Source organism: Chlamydotis macqueenii, chromosome 5 (assembly GCF_036417535.1).
Source record: "Chlamydotis macqueenii isolate bChlMac1 chromosome 5, bChlMac1.mat, whole genome shotgun sequence".
Taxonomy (NCBI): domain Eukaryota; kingdom Metazoa; phylum Chordata; class Aves; order Otidiformes; family Otididae; genus Chlamydotis; species Chlamydotis macqueenii.
Genome location: NC_141560.1, coordinates 50,992,174 through 51,009,209, shown reverse-complemented (window position 1 = coordinate 51,009,209; position 17,036 = coordinate 50,992,174). Strand labels below are relative to the sequence as shown.

Below are 17,036 nucleotides of genomic sequence, written 5' to 3'. Positions count from 1 at the left end.
CTGCCAGCCCTCTCTGTGGACAAGCAGCCATGGAACTGACGTGCGGGATGAGGACCACCAAGTGCCAGCTGCTGGTGACCAGCCTCTGTGTGATGGTGAGCAGGCAAGTTTGGGGGGGATCTCTGCAGAATCAAGGTGAACCGTTGACTTTCCTCTCCCCGTTCGGAGAGGGTCGGGTTTTCCCACATTGTGTTTTTCATGGGCGGAGGGCAAGCAAAGCCAACTGCCTGAGTTATCGTTGTTCCCTGGGTGGTTATCTCCGGCCACCAGCATCACCCCCACTCTGCTGATAGACTTCGGGTTTCTCAGGGCTGTCACGCTGCTGCAGCTCTTTCACAACCCAGCGGATGCCTCAAAGGAGAAAGGAAAGGTCGCTGCCGGCAGAATGGGTGGTTTTCAGCAAAAAGATACTTGCTCCTGTCTCCCTGGAGCAAAAGAGGGAGGATGGACCTGCTGCTGTCCCACTTGTCGCTGGGAGGGCAGCCAGCTGCAGGTGGGATCAGTGAGGGTATGAAACCGCAAGGCTTCACTGGAAGGATATGTGAGAGACTTGAGGATCCACACAGCAAAGCGAAAGCAGCTCCAGGGATCCTTTTTGTCAGCTTTTGAAGCAAATTAAAGCAGAGCTCCTTGACATCTGCTGTTAGAGCTGGTGCGAAATGGGGGAAACTGGGGAACGCTTCTGCTGAATGTTGTCAAGTTGTAAAACTTGCAAGAATGTTGGTGGCTTGGAAAAAGTATAATTAAAGGCGATGCCTTATTTTGGGCCACATGTGAAATTTATAGTCTGCCCAAATTTCAACATTTCAGGACCACTGGCTGTAGCGGCTGTACGTTGTTCTCTCTTCCAAATAGCAAAATATGGCATTTGGAGAAAATCAAAGGAGGATTGGTGCCAAAGGTGTTTAGAGGAGATGCTAAGGCACAGGCGCCGTGGGCGGCAAGAATCACGTTATTGCAGTTGGGAGGATTTTAGACTGGTGTTTCTCAGAAATCTGAGCTAACCAGTGTTGCACTTAGCATTTTGCTGGGCGTGGATCGAGATACGCAGTAATGCGCAGCACGAAGGATCAGTAGGTGCCACAAATTAGGTTGTTTATAGGCAGAAAATGCTGCGGCTTGGGTGTATTTCGTCTCTGAAACTATAACTCTCCAGCAATAGCTATGAGTCTGCTAGTGGGGATAATGTTGACACTGGGCTGTCACAATGGACACAGAGATAGCTGCCTTGTGTTTCCATATTGTAAAGGCACAAAATGCTGAAACCTTTTTTTTTGGGTCCTAGGAGTGGCCTCGCATCTTGTGTTTTCCCGGTTCATTAGAGTTGGCGCTGTTTTTAACTGTCCCGCTGCTGGTGCCTCTGCCCCAGCTCTGCCACCGGTCGTGGGGCAGGGAGCCCTGTTCTAGAGGCAGGTGCCATCAGAAATGTTCCCTCTTCATCACCTGGGCTTGCTCTGGGCAGCACAGAGGGTAACGTGCCAGTCGTCACCCCATGCCTTAGGCCTACCCGTGCTCTCAGGGATGGGACGGAAATGCAGGCAGCCCAGCGGCGTGTTGCACAGACAGAAACCACCGTGTATTACATAGAATAGTACAGGACTCAGCTCTTTGCACTCTAGAATAGGAAATACAGCCAACAGCAGGCAATGGGACTAGCACTGCAAAGAGCAAAGCGGAGACCACCATCCCTGTCCAAAACCACTCTTGAAGCTCGCAGCCCTCATAACGGCACGTGTGTACTCTGCAGAGCCGGGTGGGACTGCACAGGTGTGCTGCAAGAGCATCAGTCCTCTGGGCTGTCGTCACATGGTGGGAATTTCATCCATGGACATGGGCCAAGAGACCGTGGGCTGCGTGGTGTCGCATGCACTCATTATGCAAGAGACAAAAAGAGCTTTGGTATGTCCCTGCTGCTTGCAGGGGAGTTGGACTAGGTGACCTTTAAAGGTCCCTTCCAACCCAAACCATTCTATGATTCTGTGTTTAAGTGTCCAAGGTTTGTCCTTTTATGTGCTTTTGGGGTACCTGCAGTGGTCTTTGGATGATCAGGCTGTCTGCTCAGGAGTACACAGATACACCTCAAAGCTTCGTGTGTGCTCAGCAGGAGCTGCTGCCTTGTCAATCCCACCTGAAAAAAACCCTTCTTTTCCAGCTGCTGGGGTTGTCCATTGCCACGCTGAGCACAGTCACCCACTACGGGCTCCATTTCACCCTCATCAGCAACATCTCCCTGGAGATAAACTCCTACAGGGCCATCCACCACGCAGGTACGTTGCAGCCACATCCCAGTCAGACCTTTGGTGAACCCAGGGGCTGCAAAATGCCCCAGGGCAGTCAAAGGAAATGCAGAGGCATGGCAGGAGGAGGCAGGGGCTGGCCTTTGGAGAATGCACAAGGGCTTGTGCAGTCCCACGGACACTTTTTTCTGTTTCAGACCCACATGCCTGGCACTGAAGGGTGCTGTGGAAGCGCAGCGTGCCCAGGTTCTGCTGCGCTCACTCCTGTCTCTCTGTTCACCATCTCCCCATCCTCCTCCTGTGCTGCAGTGAGAGCTCAAGGGGAGCTCAGCCATAGGGGCACCCAAAGGTGCAGTGGGGCTGGAAGAGCCCAGGGAGTGTGCGGAGAGGGACTGTAACAGCAGTTGAAGCAAAGCATAGAAAATTGAGGCTGGGAGGAGAAATGCATGGTTTTGGAGGAAACGTAGGGGTTTTTTTTCCCTACACAAGGGAGAAAGATAAACTGAGTCTCAAGGACAAGGCTAGAGCAGCCCAGATACTCAAATATTCCGCTGCACTTGCATCTGCTGCTTCTCCTGAGCTGTACTCCAGGCTTAAACATGCTCATGCCCTCTCTAGATCCTCGTTCTCCATTTCAGTTTAATAAGGCAGGTGGAAAAACTGTGTTAGTCCAAAGCTAAGGTCCAGCCCTCCCCCTTTCCCACACATTCTGGAGGGGTTATCTAAATTGACACGTAGTCCAGCCTGGCAGGCTCTCCCTTCCCAGCCACCCCTCTCCAACGATGCTTCCGCTTGGTTCGCTCGCACACGTTAGGGCTTTGAAGGGTTAGCCTAAGCGAGGGTTGCAAAGCCCTTGGCAGTACTGCAGTCCCGGAGCCCTGCCTCGCGGCACCGGCTGTGACCCTGCCTCAGCCAGGAGGAAACCAGAGGGCGAGTGTTTTGGCAGATTAGCAGGCCACAGAGTCCCGATAGGGGCCGTGGGACAGCTGCTGCACATCAGCACACCCTCTTTGCGGGGGGATCCTTATCGGAGTGCTGAAGTAATTGACAGCTTGTGGTCTGTCGGGTGGATTGACAGCCTTTTAAGGGTGCTCTGCTCAGCTGGAGCTGTGGGAACTGCTCAGAGGTTTACAGCCTTGCCAGAGAAGCAAAGTGTATGCAGATAGTGGGTATTGAATAAATGATAAAATAATTCCTGTTCTGCAACCTGGGACCAGCTCCCCAAAACGCACTTTTTAGCCCCTCTCGGGGTGAAAGCATCAGACCGGGCCTCTGTTAGCCCTAAAGTCTCGGTGCCTAACTGCAGCTCCTATCTCCCTCTTCCTTCCAGCTTTCCACTTCGGGATCTGCCTCAGCATGACCCTGATCCTCGCAGCCCTGCTGAGCTCGGCCGCCACGGTGCGGGAATCACAGTGCCTCACCGCCATGGTGCGTATCGGGAGGGACTGCCTGGGAGGGCCATTTGGTAACCTTGGGCTGATACCCCTTAAAATGGGGGCTGCTTTGCCTTGTGCTGGGGAGTACGCACACCTGGTGAAGGACTTCCTGTTGCTCCACCCCGTGCTGCAAGGGGACATTTTTGTAAAAGGCGTGACCCTGCCGATCTGCTCCAGCCAAGGACCGCATCCTTCTGTGCCTTGTTTCTTCTGCCAAGGGGCTGTGCATGCAGCTTTCAGAGTGGAGTCTAAGGGCGGTGCTTATCTACCAAAGCAATTGCAGTGATGACGATTCCCAGCATATTTTTTTTCTCACCGAGCCAACATGTGGTTTCTGCAGGGAAACCTTAGCAGTGCAATTTTGAGTCCCATGTTGTTCCTCTGACTTGTGACGGCAAAGTTAGCTCCCCCCCCTTCCCCCCTCAATGCAAACATTCATGACAGTGGTGGTGCAGGGCATACAAAGCGTACAAAGCAGCAGGCATGGGGCCTTTGGGCTGGACCCTCACCTTCAGCCTGCACAGAGAAGGTGGAGGGGGACCACAAGAGCTGAAATGCCACCGTTCCCTCCGCCATCCACAGCGAAGTGCCTGTTTTGGCCCAGACCATGCCAGGTTTAGTAAGCTGGACAGTGAGCTCGGCTCCGTTTAAAAGCATGACCTGCACACAGGGCTTAGTTTGCACGGAGCAGCTTCCACCCTCGGGGCTGGAGGGGGATGAGTGGAAAAGCACAGCTCACTGCGTGTTTGCCTGCGTTGTGTGAAGGGCAGGAGCTCACAAGTAGGTTGCTGTGCATGAAGCCATGCTTAATATAAGATAATGGCATTGCTGTCATACATAAATTAGCTTTCCAGAGATTTATCTGGTCTATGTAATTGGAGAAAACTGTATTGATGGTTGAAATGGGAAGCAGACACCTTCAGAACTTAGTGCAAAGCGGCTCCTGAGGTTAATGTTTTCCACTTCTCAATGCACATTCTTGTCTGAGACGTTCGAAGGGGCCCGGGTGACAAAGCTCCCACGAATACCGCTGTGGCCACCAGCGAAATCCCTGGCTGAGAGAACCTCCCCGCCCCCCCCGCCAGCTGTTTCACTTTTCCCTGTGGCTCCCAGGCCATCCTGCTCGCTGTGCTTTAGCGTTCACAGCTCGCGTCCCCTCGGGCAGGCGGTCGTCTTCGTTTCGGGTCTCAGATGGCACCGCTGCGGTGAAGACACGGTCCCACCTCTTTGCGGGAAGAGGAGGGCGGTTGGAGGGTGCTTTCCCAGCAGCTGCGGCTACGAAGCGCCCACCCCACGCTGCTCGCAACGGGGGCTAACGGCGTGCGCCTGGGCTGCCCTCCAGCTCCCTTTCCACCGCCTCCGGCAGCCGCAGGCGCCCGCGGGGCCGAGGAGGGGGCAGGGGGAGAGGGCAGCCCCCCACCCCAGGCGTGGACCGGCCCCACCGCCGCGCCCCCCCCCGCGCCTCCGCCGCTAGAGGGCGCTGCGGGCCCGTCCCAGCCCTGGTCACGCCCCGGCCCCGCCCCGCCCCTGGCCCCGCCCCCTCGTTTAGGGGACCGTTTAATTCACCCTTTAATCAGAGAGGGAAGACGAGAGAGTATTCGTGGCTGACACCCATGGCTGTATGGGAAGCCGAGCCGCGCTGTAGGGATAGACATAGCTAATCTGCCACAGTGCCACTGGGTAAACCGCTGGCCCTGGGGAAAAGCCGGCAGGGATGCCAATGGGCTTGGAGGAGCGTTGTCCCCTCACCGACCTGCTGGGTGGATCTCATTTCCTTCTTGTGCCTCACTTTCCCTACCGAGTTTTTTTTTTTTCCTTATCTATTTAAATTAAAAGTGCTCGCCTTCTATCTAGAGGTTTGTGTGTGTACAGAGGAGGGACCTCGGTCTTTGTAGGCCTTACTGGTGCTGTCCTAACAATGATAATGGGTGCTTATAAACCAGAACAGGTCAAATCATTAAAGTACACGTCGATTCATAGAGTAGTTTGGGTTGGAAGGGACCTTTAAAGGCCATCTAGGCAAGGAGCAGGGATATCTCCAACCAGATCAGGTTGCTCAGAGCCCCATCCAACCTGCCCTTGAATGTTTCCAGGGATGGGGCATCCACCACCTCTCTGGGCAACCTGTTCCAGCATTCCACCATCCTCATGGTGAAAAATTTCTTCCTTATATCCAGTCTGAATCTACCTCCTTCTATTTTAAAACCGTTACCCCTCATCCTATCACAACAGGCCCTGCTAAAGAGTTTCTCCCTGTATCTCCTGTTAGGCCCCTTTTCGTTACTGGAAGGCTGCTATAAGGTCTCCCTGGAGCCTTCTTTTCTCTGGGCGGAACAGCCCCAACTCTCTCAGGCTGTTCTCGTAGGAGAGGTGCTCCAGCCCTCTGATCATCATAGCTCAGGAGCTCGTCTTGCAGCTGCATTAGGATCACCGGACTAGATAGACGCCACTGTGCATCCACTGACGCTTGCGAGGAAGCTGGTTTCTAGAGACTAACTGAGAACTTAAGGATAAAAAAAAGTTCTAAAATCCTGGACTATTATCCCCAAAGCTCCTCTTAAACACGGAGAGTAGTGACAGGTTTATTGACTGTCCTCTAGTTCTGGCAAACTGCTTTTTGATGATCTGTGGCCCATCATGCATTCAGTCCTGAATGTAAACATCCTGAGCTCTCAGGGGCCCTGAAGGCCATGCCACTTATGCAAGGGGAGGAGAAGGAAGGAAAACTGCAATTTTGCTAGTACTGCTTGTACAAAGGAAAGACTCTGGCTCCAGTGGTGTTTAAGGAACTGTGTGCTGCTATCTGGTCAGATGGAGAGAAGGGAGGGAAAAAAAGCATGGAGCAACATGCCAACCAGAATAGCCCAGCTGAAATTCTTACACCTGAACCTTCCAGCCTAAAAAATACTTGTCTAGAGCAAAATTTGTGTTCAGGATGGAGCAACTGTTTCAAGCACCAGTTCCAAACAATTTCTATGGTAAAAAAGCCTCAATGACTGCCCAATATAACCCAGTCTTTCACTGAAAGCAATGTGCCAGTAGGGCCAGCACACAGCACAGGCTGTTTGCCTTACTGTTCCCAAGTGTATCATTGTAGGCAAGCATGTAGAGAGTCCTTAATAACACAGCCGTGCACTTCAGCATCCTGCTTTTGCCATGAATCCGTCACCCATGCTCTCCCTCATGGTGCAGCACTCCTGCGCGAGGCATCTGTGCTCCCCTGGGAGCTGGCGTGGGCAGAGCCGATGTGCTCAGCTGGAGCCAAGGATGGGTTCCTGCCTCAGACTGAGACCACTGGCTCATGTTTCCTTTGTGGAGAAGCAAAAACATTGTGTGCTTTTAGATGAACTGGGTCAGAGAGGGAGGGATGCAACTTGGATGTGTTTGACAGAGCTGCCAAACTCAGTTTGAGCTAGAGGATCCCTCCCCAATCCGAAGCGGACCCCCTTAAATGGAGGGGAAGTGTCAGAAAGGTGATTTAAAAAATACAACCACCAACAGACAAGATGCTGTTTCTGCAGATTCTGCCAAGTCTCTCAAAGACAAATTGTTCCTTGGAGCAAGGATGGAAACAAGGTCATTCATAAAAGAGTAATTGGTGTCTAGCCGGTGACAGCCCTCCGTGGGGCTGATGTGGCTGCTGCCTGCAAAGGGAGCAGGCAGCAGCCCGCAGCCAGCTCCAGGGAGCTCCAAGGGTCTGGGAGATGGTGAACCAGCCTCGACCCTTCCGCATTTTGTATGCAAACTACGTGTTGCCTTTTTCTTTTTTCCTCCAAATGTCTTCTAATGTAATTAGAAAGTTGCTCTTCCAAAAGCCTTTTGGCTGGGAAAGGAAAAAGCAGCCTATAATTCATTTATAAGATGTTCTTGGAGCCGTGTAATTGCTCTGCACCGGCTGGATGGAGAGGGAGCTTCCCAAGGGGCCACGTCTTGGTATTCCCAGAGAAGCCAGACAGAAATAAAGGGAGAGCCCATGCTGGAAGTGAAGAACTGAGGTGTGGGGTAGAGCCAAGGAAGGGAAGAGGAGGAGGATTTTAATCTACTGGGGTTTCTGGCCCCAGAGAGATGTTGTAAGTGCTGGAGCTGGTGGAGGAAGGAAGGGAGAGCATGGGAGGAGAAATTTGGGTGGTGCCACTGGCATGCTGTTGTTCATACTCTCCAGGTTCATGGTGGATCCTCTCTATTAAACCCTTGCTGGAACGATGTGTGGAAGAGCTATCAGCTTGCTGTCAGTGCTGTTTTTTAAATCTGCCATAATTTTCTCCTTTTTTCTTGTCTTTGAGCCTGATTTTGGTGTAAACCTTGCCTTTGTTATGCTGTTTTTTTGGGGAGGGAAGCTGTTGGAGGAGCTGCAAAATGCAGGGTCCAGTCCTAGTGAGGAGCAACCTGAAATGCCTGTGTAACCTCACCTCCTCCCCTCTCCAATTTGTGCTATACCTGCAGGGGTTGAACCGCACGCCCCAGCCAGGTTCAGGCTTGGTCATGCCGTGCTTTGGTCTGTGGCATCTCGCCCTGTGTACTCTTCCCCATCTTCGTTACTTGTATCCCCCTTGTCACGTCAGCGTTTGATCAGGCTTTCCTCTCCTTTAGGGTCCCATTTCTGCCGTTATCCCACTTCAGCTCCTGGCAAGGCAGCGAGTGATCTCACCACCTATACGGCCAGGCAGCTGCCCAAAAAATAAAAGGAGAAGAGAGACTGGACATACATAATTTAAGATTTTTCATAAGAGTTGTAGCACGGTTTTCCCCAGTGTCTGATGCAAAGCCTGAAACAAGGCAGCCTCGCAAGAGGGGGGAAATGCCAACGACAGCCTTGTTCCTGGAGCAAAGCCCCCAGGCAGGGCATCATCCTGCTGCCAGCAGAGAAACACAGCAGGCAGCAGATGGACAAGAACCAGCAAAAGGCAGTTTATTGGCATGTTCACATTCATTTCCAGGATCTGAAGTAATACATTTTCCTTTCTTGCTGCATATGGAGGAGTTTGGATCTTTTTTTTATTTTTCCACCATACAGTTTAAGAAAAAGTTTTTTGGTGAAGCAGAATTGGTAGCAGCAATGCTCTTCTTCCTCTCCTTGATCTTGAATTTGATAAATTTTCATGAAAGCTTTAATCTTTTAAAAGATATTTCAGCTATATCATACCATTAAAACACTGGTAGAAAAAAAATAGAAAACAAAATAAACTGCAGTCAGATAATTTCCCCTGCTGCATAACTTTGTGTTGGAAGAGGGACAGATTCATGGAAAAACTTGTAAGGGCAATAATTTTCAATGGGTGCTTATTCATCATCTTTTGCCATTCCAAGACTAAGCTGTGGATTCATATTTGATGAGCCCATTTGGCCTTCAAATGCTTTATAGGCACTTTTTTTTATTCCTTTAAAAATTTTTTTTTAAATGTGAACAACATCCTTTGGTCCAGCTGTCACAACAGGCAAGCACTGTTTACATCAGGGTTTTGGTTTTTTTTTGGATCAGATTTGTTCAAATAAAGAGAAAATGCATGTAGCTCCCAGCTCTGCAAGCCTAGGGAAGGCAGAAAACTCTAGCCGGCTCCTGTGTCATTGTCATAATTGTTTAAACACTTCAGGGTCAGTTGCTGGCCTTGATTATATTTCTGTCATCCTTTTGTCTAGCTAAGATGGCGCTGATTTAAGGAAGCCGGCTTGGCTGCGCAGCTGCCAGCTTGCTGACAGAATGAAGTCCAGCTCCTTTTCCAGAGCAGGTTGCTCTCCATCCTGGTTACTCGCATTTTTGTGGACTATTCGTGTGGCTTTTCCCCTCTTTGAAACTGACAGCCGTGTTTTAAACGCGGGGGATTGAATCCCGTGAGTAAGGAGATGCTATTCTGGGGCATGGCCCTGCTGCAGAAGAGGAGCATACTTTAAATATAATGTTTTTCTCTCCTTTTTTTTTATTTTCTTTTTTTCCAAAGGGGAATTTGGGCAGAATAAGTTAACCACTCCGTAGGAACCCGGTTACTTGTTTAGCCAAGCCCTTCAAATGGCCACAGTGTAATTAGAGGGCTCCTGATGGAGAATCACATTACTATCCGTCTAATTTCTTTTAAGTAACAAGCATTATGAGCGATATTAAAAGAAGGTGATGTTTAGCTCTAACTTTAACTAAACTTGCTCAAACGAGCATATTAAATACATCCCGACTGTGTTTTCAAATAGATATTTTTCTCGTCATGCTGTAACTGATGGTATTTTTCCTCTCTATCCTCAGGGATTTTTCTGTTTTGCTCTGGCCTTCTGCGGACTGATCCCAGCTGTCTGCTGGAGATACACGCACAGCACGGAGGTAAGCGTTGGCTGGTGGGAAATACCGCCAGCACCTCATCAGATAGAGATTTTTTTTTTCTGTAGCAACTATTTCTCCCATAAAAGGGACATCTGGTGGTAATTAAGCCATGCCGAGGTCTATCAGATGCATGCTCTGTCGCATCCATCCTTTGCAAGAACGGAGCCGCCTTCATCAGCTGCCTCTCCAATGGGGTCATCTGAAGGGAGAAGCCATGGAAACCCACATGCAGGGCAAACGCTTTGTCTTGAAGGCAAAACAAAATACAAATCTTGTTTTAAATAGCTCTGGGATTTTTTGACAGGGGATGTTTAGGTTTGGTTTGGTTTGTTTTAAATGAGATGCTTGACTTTTCAGAACTCATTTCCAGCCAGCTCTAGTTCCTACTAACATTGATTGGGAGCCTCTATTCAAAGGCGGTGGCAGGTTGTGACTGTTCGGGTTGCCTATGGCAATGGGCAGGAGAAACACCCAGGAGATGCGTTCATCAACCGGCAGCAGCGGTGTGGTAAAAACACTAGCGTGAAAAATGGTGGTTTGGGTTGTTGTCATGCTGGACCAGACAGAGACAATTGTATGAGGTCGAATCTGCAAGAAAGTTGGGTTTTGAATTGTTAACCCAGAGCTTGCTGGTGCTGTGGTAGATGGATGGTGTTGGAGAGACAAGGTGCCGGGGAAGTTGAGGCAAGGTGTGCAGGGTTGCTAAGGGACAGCCCTGCACATCACCGCATGTACCCTCACCCAGGGCTGGGATGCCCCTGGGGCTGGGGTAGCAGGCTGCTGGGGAAAGCAGATTAAAAAAAAAGCTGTGTTAGTTAAGCAGAAATGGCACCAGAAGTGTGTCTGGTTGGTCTCGTGAAATTGCATGATCCAAATAGACTCTTTCATTATACTTTTTAATCCACAAACATGGAGTAGGGTGCAAAAAGCCTGCAAGAAAAAGTTGCCTATTGGGTTTGCACAGGAATGTGCCATTTGGAAAAATATTTTGCTGAAAATATTTAAAGAATACAGAGAATTACTTTCTCTGTATATCTCTTAATCACTACATCTGTTTTTACTTCAAATTATTTTCCTGTTTTTTTTTTCTTTAAGTGCCCTGCCCATAAATGGACCCATGTGTTATGGTTAGTTGGTTCGGTTTCTTTAAGCAGAACAGTTTTCACTAGGCAAAATGAGGGGTTTTTTTTGTAAGATGCTTACTTTCTGGGTAAAGTAAACCAGCAGTGTTTCTGAAAACAGAAAAATTAAAATACCATTAGAGATCATCTTGGGTTTTTCTGCTTTCTAAAATGCAAACAGGATCAGGGAATATAAATAAGGAAAGATTTAACTAGGGTGTTACTTACAAAACATGGAAATTCAGTTTTGCTTGAAAGGTAACCTGTCTCACCAGTCAGAAAAATGCAGATATGAGAGACAAGTACAAATGAGAGAGAAATGCAGATGTGACTGCCCCTCCAGCACAGAAATACAGGTAGTGCAATGGCACGAAAAACCAAATGGAGCAGAGGGAAGACTCCTGAAGTCTCATTGTAGAGCCATTTGTTTGTCTGACTTTCTCAGACTAAAGAGTAAAATTAAAGCAGGTGTCCTCCTCCAGCCTACTGCGTGTCGGTACTGCCAGGAATAGTTCGTCGCGGTAATATGTGGGAAAAAATCAAACTCAGCCAAATCAACGAGTGTTTTGTAAGCCTGATGGGATGTACACAGCTACCAAGAATGGAAGAAAATTTGGGGATGTAAAACTGAATATGGATGAATATGCCCATTACACGTGCCTGGATCAGCGCCTCTGAAGGCACTGTGGGGCTACTGCTCCTGCATTCATGGCTAAAATAAAAATTTGCATTTTTCCCATGCAAAATACGTTGACCTTCCAGTGAAAAGCCAGACAGAAAATCAGTCTGTTCTGTTTGGAAATGCCAGATGGGAGCTGGCATCAGTAGATCCTGTCCTCTCCCTCCCCACCGGCAAGGTGCCGCAGGCAGGCAGCACCGAAAGCAGAGCCCTCCCCTCCCTCTGCAAACCAGGCAATGGGAGGTCCCTCCTGCACCAAGCCACAGCAGGTGCTCTCAGAGGTTTACTCCTCTTGAGCAAAAAAAAGAAAAAAAAAAATCCCTAAATTTCCTTCAAAAAGCAGACCCTCCTTACAGAAAATCTTCTAAAATGGAAAAGCCCAATTTTCCCTTGAAAAATTGTTTTGATGGTTTTTTCAAGAGGTGGTAGATAGAAACGTCATTTGAATGTGATGAAAGCAAGATGCCCTTTTTGTCTTTGTGACTCCTTTGGAGAGCTGGTTTTACAGCACCTCTTACAGAGAAGCTACACAGGACAGGAGAAAAAGAAGAGTTATTTGTCAATATTCGATATTCTCAGACACGAGCACTGTTATCAAAATGTGAATCTTCTCATTTCCCATTCTTTTCTGGTTTTGTGACCTTCTGTAGCTCCTGAATGAATTCTTTCAGACAGATGTCATGTGTTTAAATTTCAAGTTACCTACTTCCCAGACAGACTCAGTGCCACCTGTCTTTATTCTTAAAAATAATACCAGCCATGCAAAAATAATGAATCGGAGGTTTATCATACCATATCATATCATCAGCCCTAAAAGGCTGATCCCTCTGTTCAGCATTGTAATTATTCCTGCTCTATTGACCCATCCATGTGGCCAATGAGTGGGTTTTGTGGGGTCCAGGCCTCCTCCACACTGTCTTCTCCAGCTGCTTTGCATCCATCTATACTTTTAGTGAGAAACTAATACACTGCTCATTCCCCAGGTGTGTTTGCTTGGTAGGTTCTGCAAAGAAAACAGTGAACAAAAGGGGCAAGAACAAATAAGTCAGAGTAACATCCCAGATCCTCTCCCTGACTTGCCAGCATGTATAGTGCAGCCTTTCTGTGAGGGTCTGGCCCCAGTTTACCAAGAAACACTTCGCCACTTAGATAAGAGAAAAGGTGCTGCTGTCACTTCCAGAGGTGTGGAAACTTCTCTGGCCAGGTCAGCTGCTCAGAGGAAAATCTGAAATGAAAATATTTGTAATCTGGAGGTTGTGGAAGGACCTTTTCTCCTACTAGCTGTAGGGCTGAACCGTTCATGTTTCAGTATTTTCTAGCTTGACTTGTTCCTGAGCCCCATCCTCACCAGCTGCACCCAACACCCCTCCTTCACCACTGTCCCATCATGCTCTCAAGCCCACAGCTCCAGAAACACCCCAACCCAGCCTCCAAGCCCCTGTGAAACTCTAGTGTTCTTTTCTGCCTGACCCGGATCCCTTGAGAGAACTGATCCCTTTCAACATCCGACCTAGCGCAGACAAGGGTCTCCACAAGCATGAGGAGCATGTTTGGTTGCCCTCCCTATAGACCATCTGGCCAAAATGTGGTCTCAGTGGGAAATGTGGTCTTGGTAGGAAACTGTCACAAACCTGTCTGAGAATTGACACCGGTGGTTCAATCAAAGAAAATGAGAGAACGATGTACGAGAGGGCAGGGAGGATGACCTCTACACAAGCACCTTTGATGCAACAGCTGTGGTAACCATGGAAATGATGCGATTTTCAGCTGGTTTTCAGCCACTTTAGGAAGTCCTGATTGCTGAAGCCAAAGAGCTGAGCCTTGTTTTCCAAAGTTATTTTTATGGCAGCTCCTTTTACCACAAACCACTGCCTGTTTAGGTGAGGTCTTTTAGTCATTCCCAGCACAGCCAAATGCAGCTGGGACCTGGGATGCAGGTAAGGATGCAGGAAAGACTTATGCCACATCTGGCATAGCTGGTGGGGAAGGCTGCTGCTTCCTCCTCCTCCTCCCCAGCTTTCCTTCTCTCCTCACCCATTAACTGCTGCTTTGAAAACCTACCTGCAGAGGCTGGAGGAAAAGGCAGCCTTGCAGCTGCAATATAAAAGACTTCTAGTCTCAAAATTTTCAAATGGTCTTTCAAGTCACTGGGTGATTTCAAAAGGAGGTTTCACCACTGGCGTTTGGCTCCACGTGCATAGAAGAGCATTAGTCTCTTGAGTTGCACTGCATGCACTTGGAGAATAAACGTGAGGATTTAGCTTTTTATGGGACAGGGAACACAAACCACCCAGGCACATGCTGGTTCTCCTGCAGTCCTGCTCTGCTTGAAACTTTCTTCAGAGGAACCTGTTTGCTCATAGTGGGAAGCAGAGAGAGTCTTCTACGCTTTGTTAGTGCACAAGGTGGTATCTTTTGAGGCAGTGATTTTCTAACATGGCCTTGGGTGAGAAGCTGGGAGGAACAGTTGCAGCTGTTAGATAGGAAGCGTTGCTTCACCTGGGGCCCATTATTTAAAAGAGCAGCTTCCCTGCTCCTTTTGCTGCATGATGGGATCAGCACTGGTCTTCTCCTGTCTGTGGTTCTTCCTCCTCACCAACGCCTTTGCAACACCAGACACAGTGTTTCCTGGGTCCCTGAGAGGCAAATCCCATCTTTGCACGCTGAAAATCGGCACATGCCCATGCCTTGCTCGTTTCTGCAGGTATGTGAGGAGTGACCCAGCACTGACCAGGTCATTTCTGAAGCGGGTTTGTAGAGGTTCTTCCAGTGGCAAACCTACTCTGTGTTTTTTCCTGGGTGTGTTTGTTTCCATCACTCGCGTGAGTGGTGTGTGTTGGGGCAAACTCTTCCAGGGTCTGCTCTGCCTCATCTGAATGCAATGCATAAAGGCAGGCTTAAGGCCTAGGGATTTTAACAGGACTTAAACACAAGCTGAAGGTGTGTACAGGTGTTTTTGGAAACTCATGGGAGCTCTTCCAAGAGCAGTTTCAAAAAGCAGTGATTTGGCCACCAAAACACTGTGAATAATCTCGTGTCCCCCTTGCTCTCGATGTTGTTGTGCAAGGCACAATCACTTTAAAGTAAACACCAAGCTTTTCTGGGTCTCTGAAGTCTATGGAAAAACAAAAACCAAACCCACAAACCCACAAGGGTGAAAACCTCTCTCATTTCATTAGTGTTTATAAATATTGTGGCTCTTTCCTAGAGTTTATGTTCCCATCACACAGTAATGGCCGGCTTCCCCCAGCGAGACTCTGCTGGCCCTTGTCTGAAGTGCCACACAGGCATTCATGCTCATGGGTTTTATAATTTGTCGTTGCCTTGATGCTGAACCCGCACAGCTTCATTTCTGCCACTTTCCGTGGCAGAGTGTTAGCTGGAGCCCCCATCCCCAGCTGCATCAGCGGTGGTACCCGAGGCCACTCAGATGGCCGCTGTCACTGTGACACATCCAGCCTTCCCATGCCTGTAGGATGCCTCACTGCGGCAGGGCAGCCACCACCAGCTCAGAGGTGACAGTGCTGCCCTGGGGCTAGCTCTGCTGCTGCTACAACTTTTTTTTAAGTTAAAACTGTTTTCACTGTTTTTCAATGCTTTCTATTGGGAAGCAGTCTTGCCTGGCAGTGGTTTCAACAGCTGTGGGTGAGAGAGGGAGGATGACTGAAATAATTTGACCACAATGTTGGGAGCTTCATAAATTGTTGGGTCATGTGTCTGAATGATGGGAGCAGAAAGGATTGGTGTGGGCCTTTGGCAGCATGTTGGTTTTACAATTCTTTTATAAAATGGACTGAAATACTTAAAGTTTGTTTAAAAAACCAACCAAATGAAAGATTAAAAACAAAAGCCCCAAACCCCAAGAGGACCTTGATACACAGAGGCTGGTGTTAATCACAAGAGATGCAGCCCCAGATCTGGAGGATTTAGGGGAAAAAAACTTACTGGTATTGATTACCTGCTTGCCTGGGTTTTCTGTGCTTCCCAGTAAAGCATCTGGTGCTCTGCCACAGTCACAAAGCGATGCTCCTGGCTGCTTTAGCGTAGCACAGGGGTGACCTCCGGGGTTTAGGGCTTGGTTGAGGAGGAGGCTGCCGTGTGCCCGTGCCCACTGGCTGAGGGGACGGTGTAGCACCCATACGGCTTAGACTTTTGCCGCCGTTTTGGGGCGTGGAGATGGGAAACGATGAGGAGGTGAGCAGTGTAACAGCTTAGCACTTTCTGCTGTTTTAAATGTTTTGCACAAGGACCTGATGGAAGCACTAGGATCCGAGAGAAACAGCTTTGTAAGGCTTTGTTTTGTGATTATTTTTGTTGTCTCTCATTCTATGTATTCACTCAGTAATGGACTAAAAGATGGTCAGGGGTTGTCTAGTCCTCTTCCAATATCAGAAAGTAGGGGGAAGTGCATCAGTTATTTAAAAAAAAAAAAAGTGTAAGAGTATGTATGTGTATATAATATATTTATATATACTGTAAAGGAAAAAGCCAAAATCATTTAGCTAAAAGCCTCATCTGGATTTCATTCTTCTTGCATCAGCAGTCCCTAGTGACCGCCAGCAGTCAGAGAGGGAGCATCACCTTCTTGTCTTGTGCAGTTTTTCATGGGGGCCCTCAAAGGCCACTTCGGTTTGCAGCACTGGCCAGATTTCTGCAGCTGGGATTGACTGGCTTCAGGCAGGCTGGAGAAGAGGGGAGCTGACCTGCTATTAAGGAAATACAAAGCTGCTGCAAGTTGTAGTAACTGTTTTGGATATGGCAATGAAGGCCGGGGGGAGCCTCTCTTACCATGTGCTTGGTTCGTGTGGTAAGAGTTGCTCTGCAACGTGGCTAAAGCACCTGGAGCAGTTTCTCTCCTCTGTTTCACGGCAGTTGCATCATTGCTTTATCCAAACCGAAACGGTTGCATCTGCCCCCGCTTCCCTTCTGACACACTGTGAACACGTGCATTTCTGCACACCGGGGAGGAAAGGGAACACAGAGAGAGTGAAATGCAGAAGTGTTTTTTCTTACTGGAGCAAGGAAGGATTTTGAATGGCTTAACTGCTTTATGCCAGTTTCCCATCTCAGCTGGCTAACGTGCAGTTCATAGCTAAGCGAGGGAGTCTGCAGTAGCTGCTGTTGAAGGGATGTTTCTGAGTGGTGCTAGTGAGCACATCCCTCTTGGCGATGCTGAAAGAACGTGAAGTGCTGAGGTTGCAGTTTCTTCTGAGACTGCGGCACATGTGCTCAGTTTGGTACCTCAAAGGCACAGAG

The 17,036-nt window shown here is 48.8% G+C and overlaps 1 protein-coding gene across 2 annotated transcripts in view; it reads left to right on the top strand.

Moving 5' to 3' along the window:
- The window catches only part of TSPAN32 (tetraspanin 32), a 28,432-nt gene continuing 11,396 nt past the window's right edge, over window positions 1-17,036 (top strand). The window contains exons 1-4 of one of the 2 annotated variants that reach the window (XM_086749197.1): window positions 1-95; window positions 2,153-2,267; window positions 3,568-3,665; window positions 9,906-9,980. In XM_086749197.1, the coding sequence (XP_086605323.1) occupies window positions 30-95; window positions 2,153-2,267; window positions 3,568-3,665; window positions 9,906-9,980 (354 nt within the window). In that variant the 5' untranslated portion in view covers window positions 1-29. Of the gene's footprint in view, window positions 96-501; window positions 720-2,152; window positions 2,268-3,567; window positions 3,666-9,905; window positions 9,981-17,036 lie in introns of those variants that run through there. The other variant, XM_086749198.1, reaches the window with a different exon arrangement.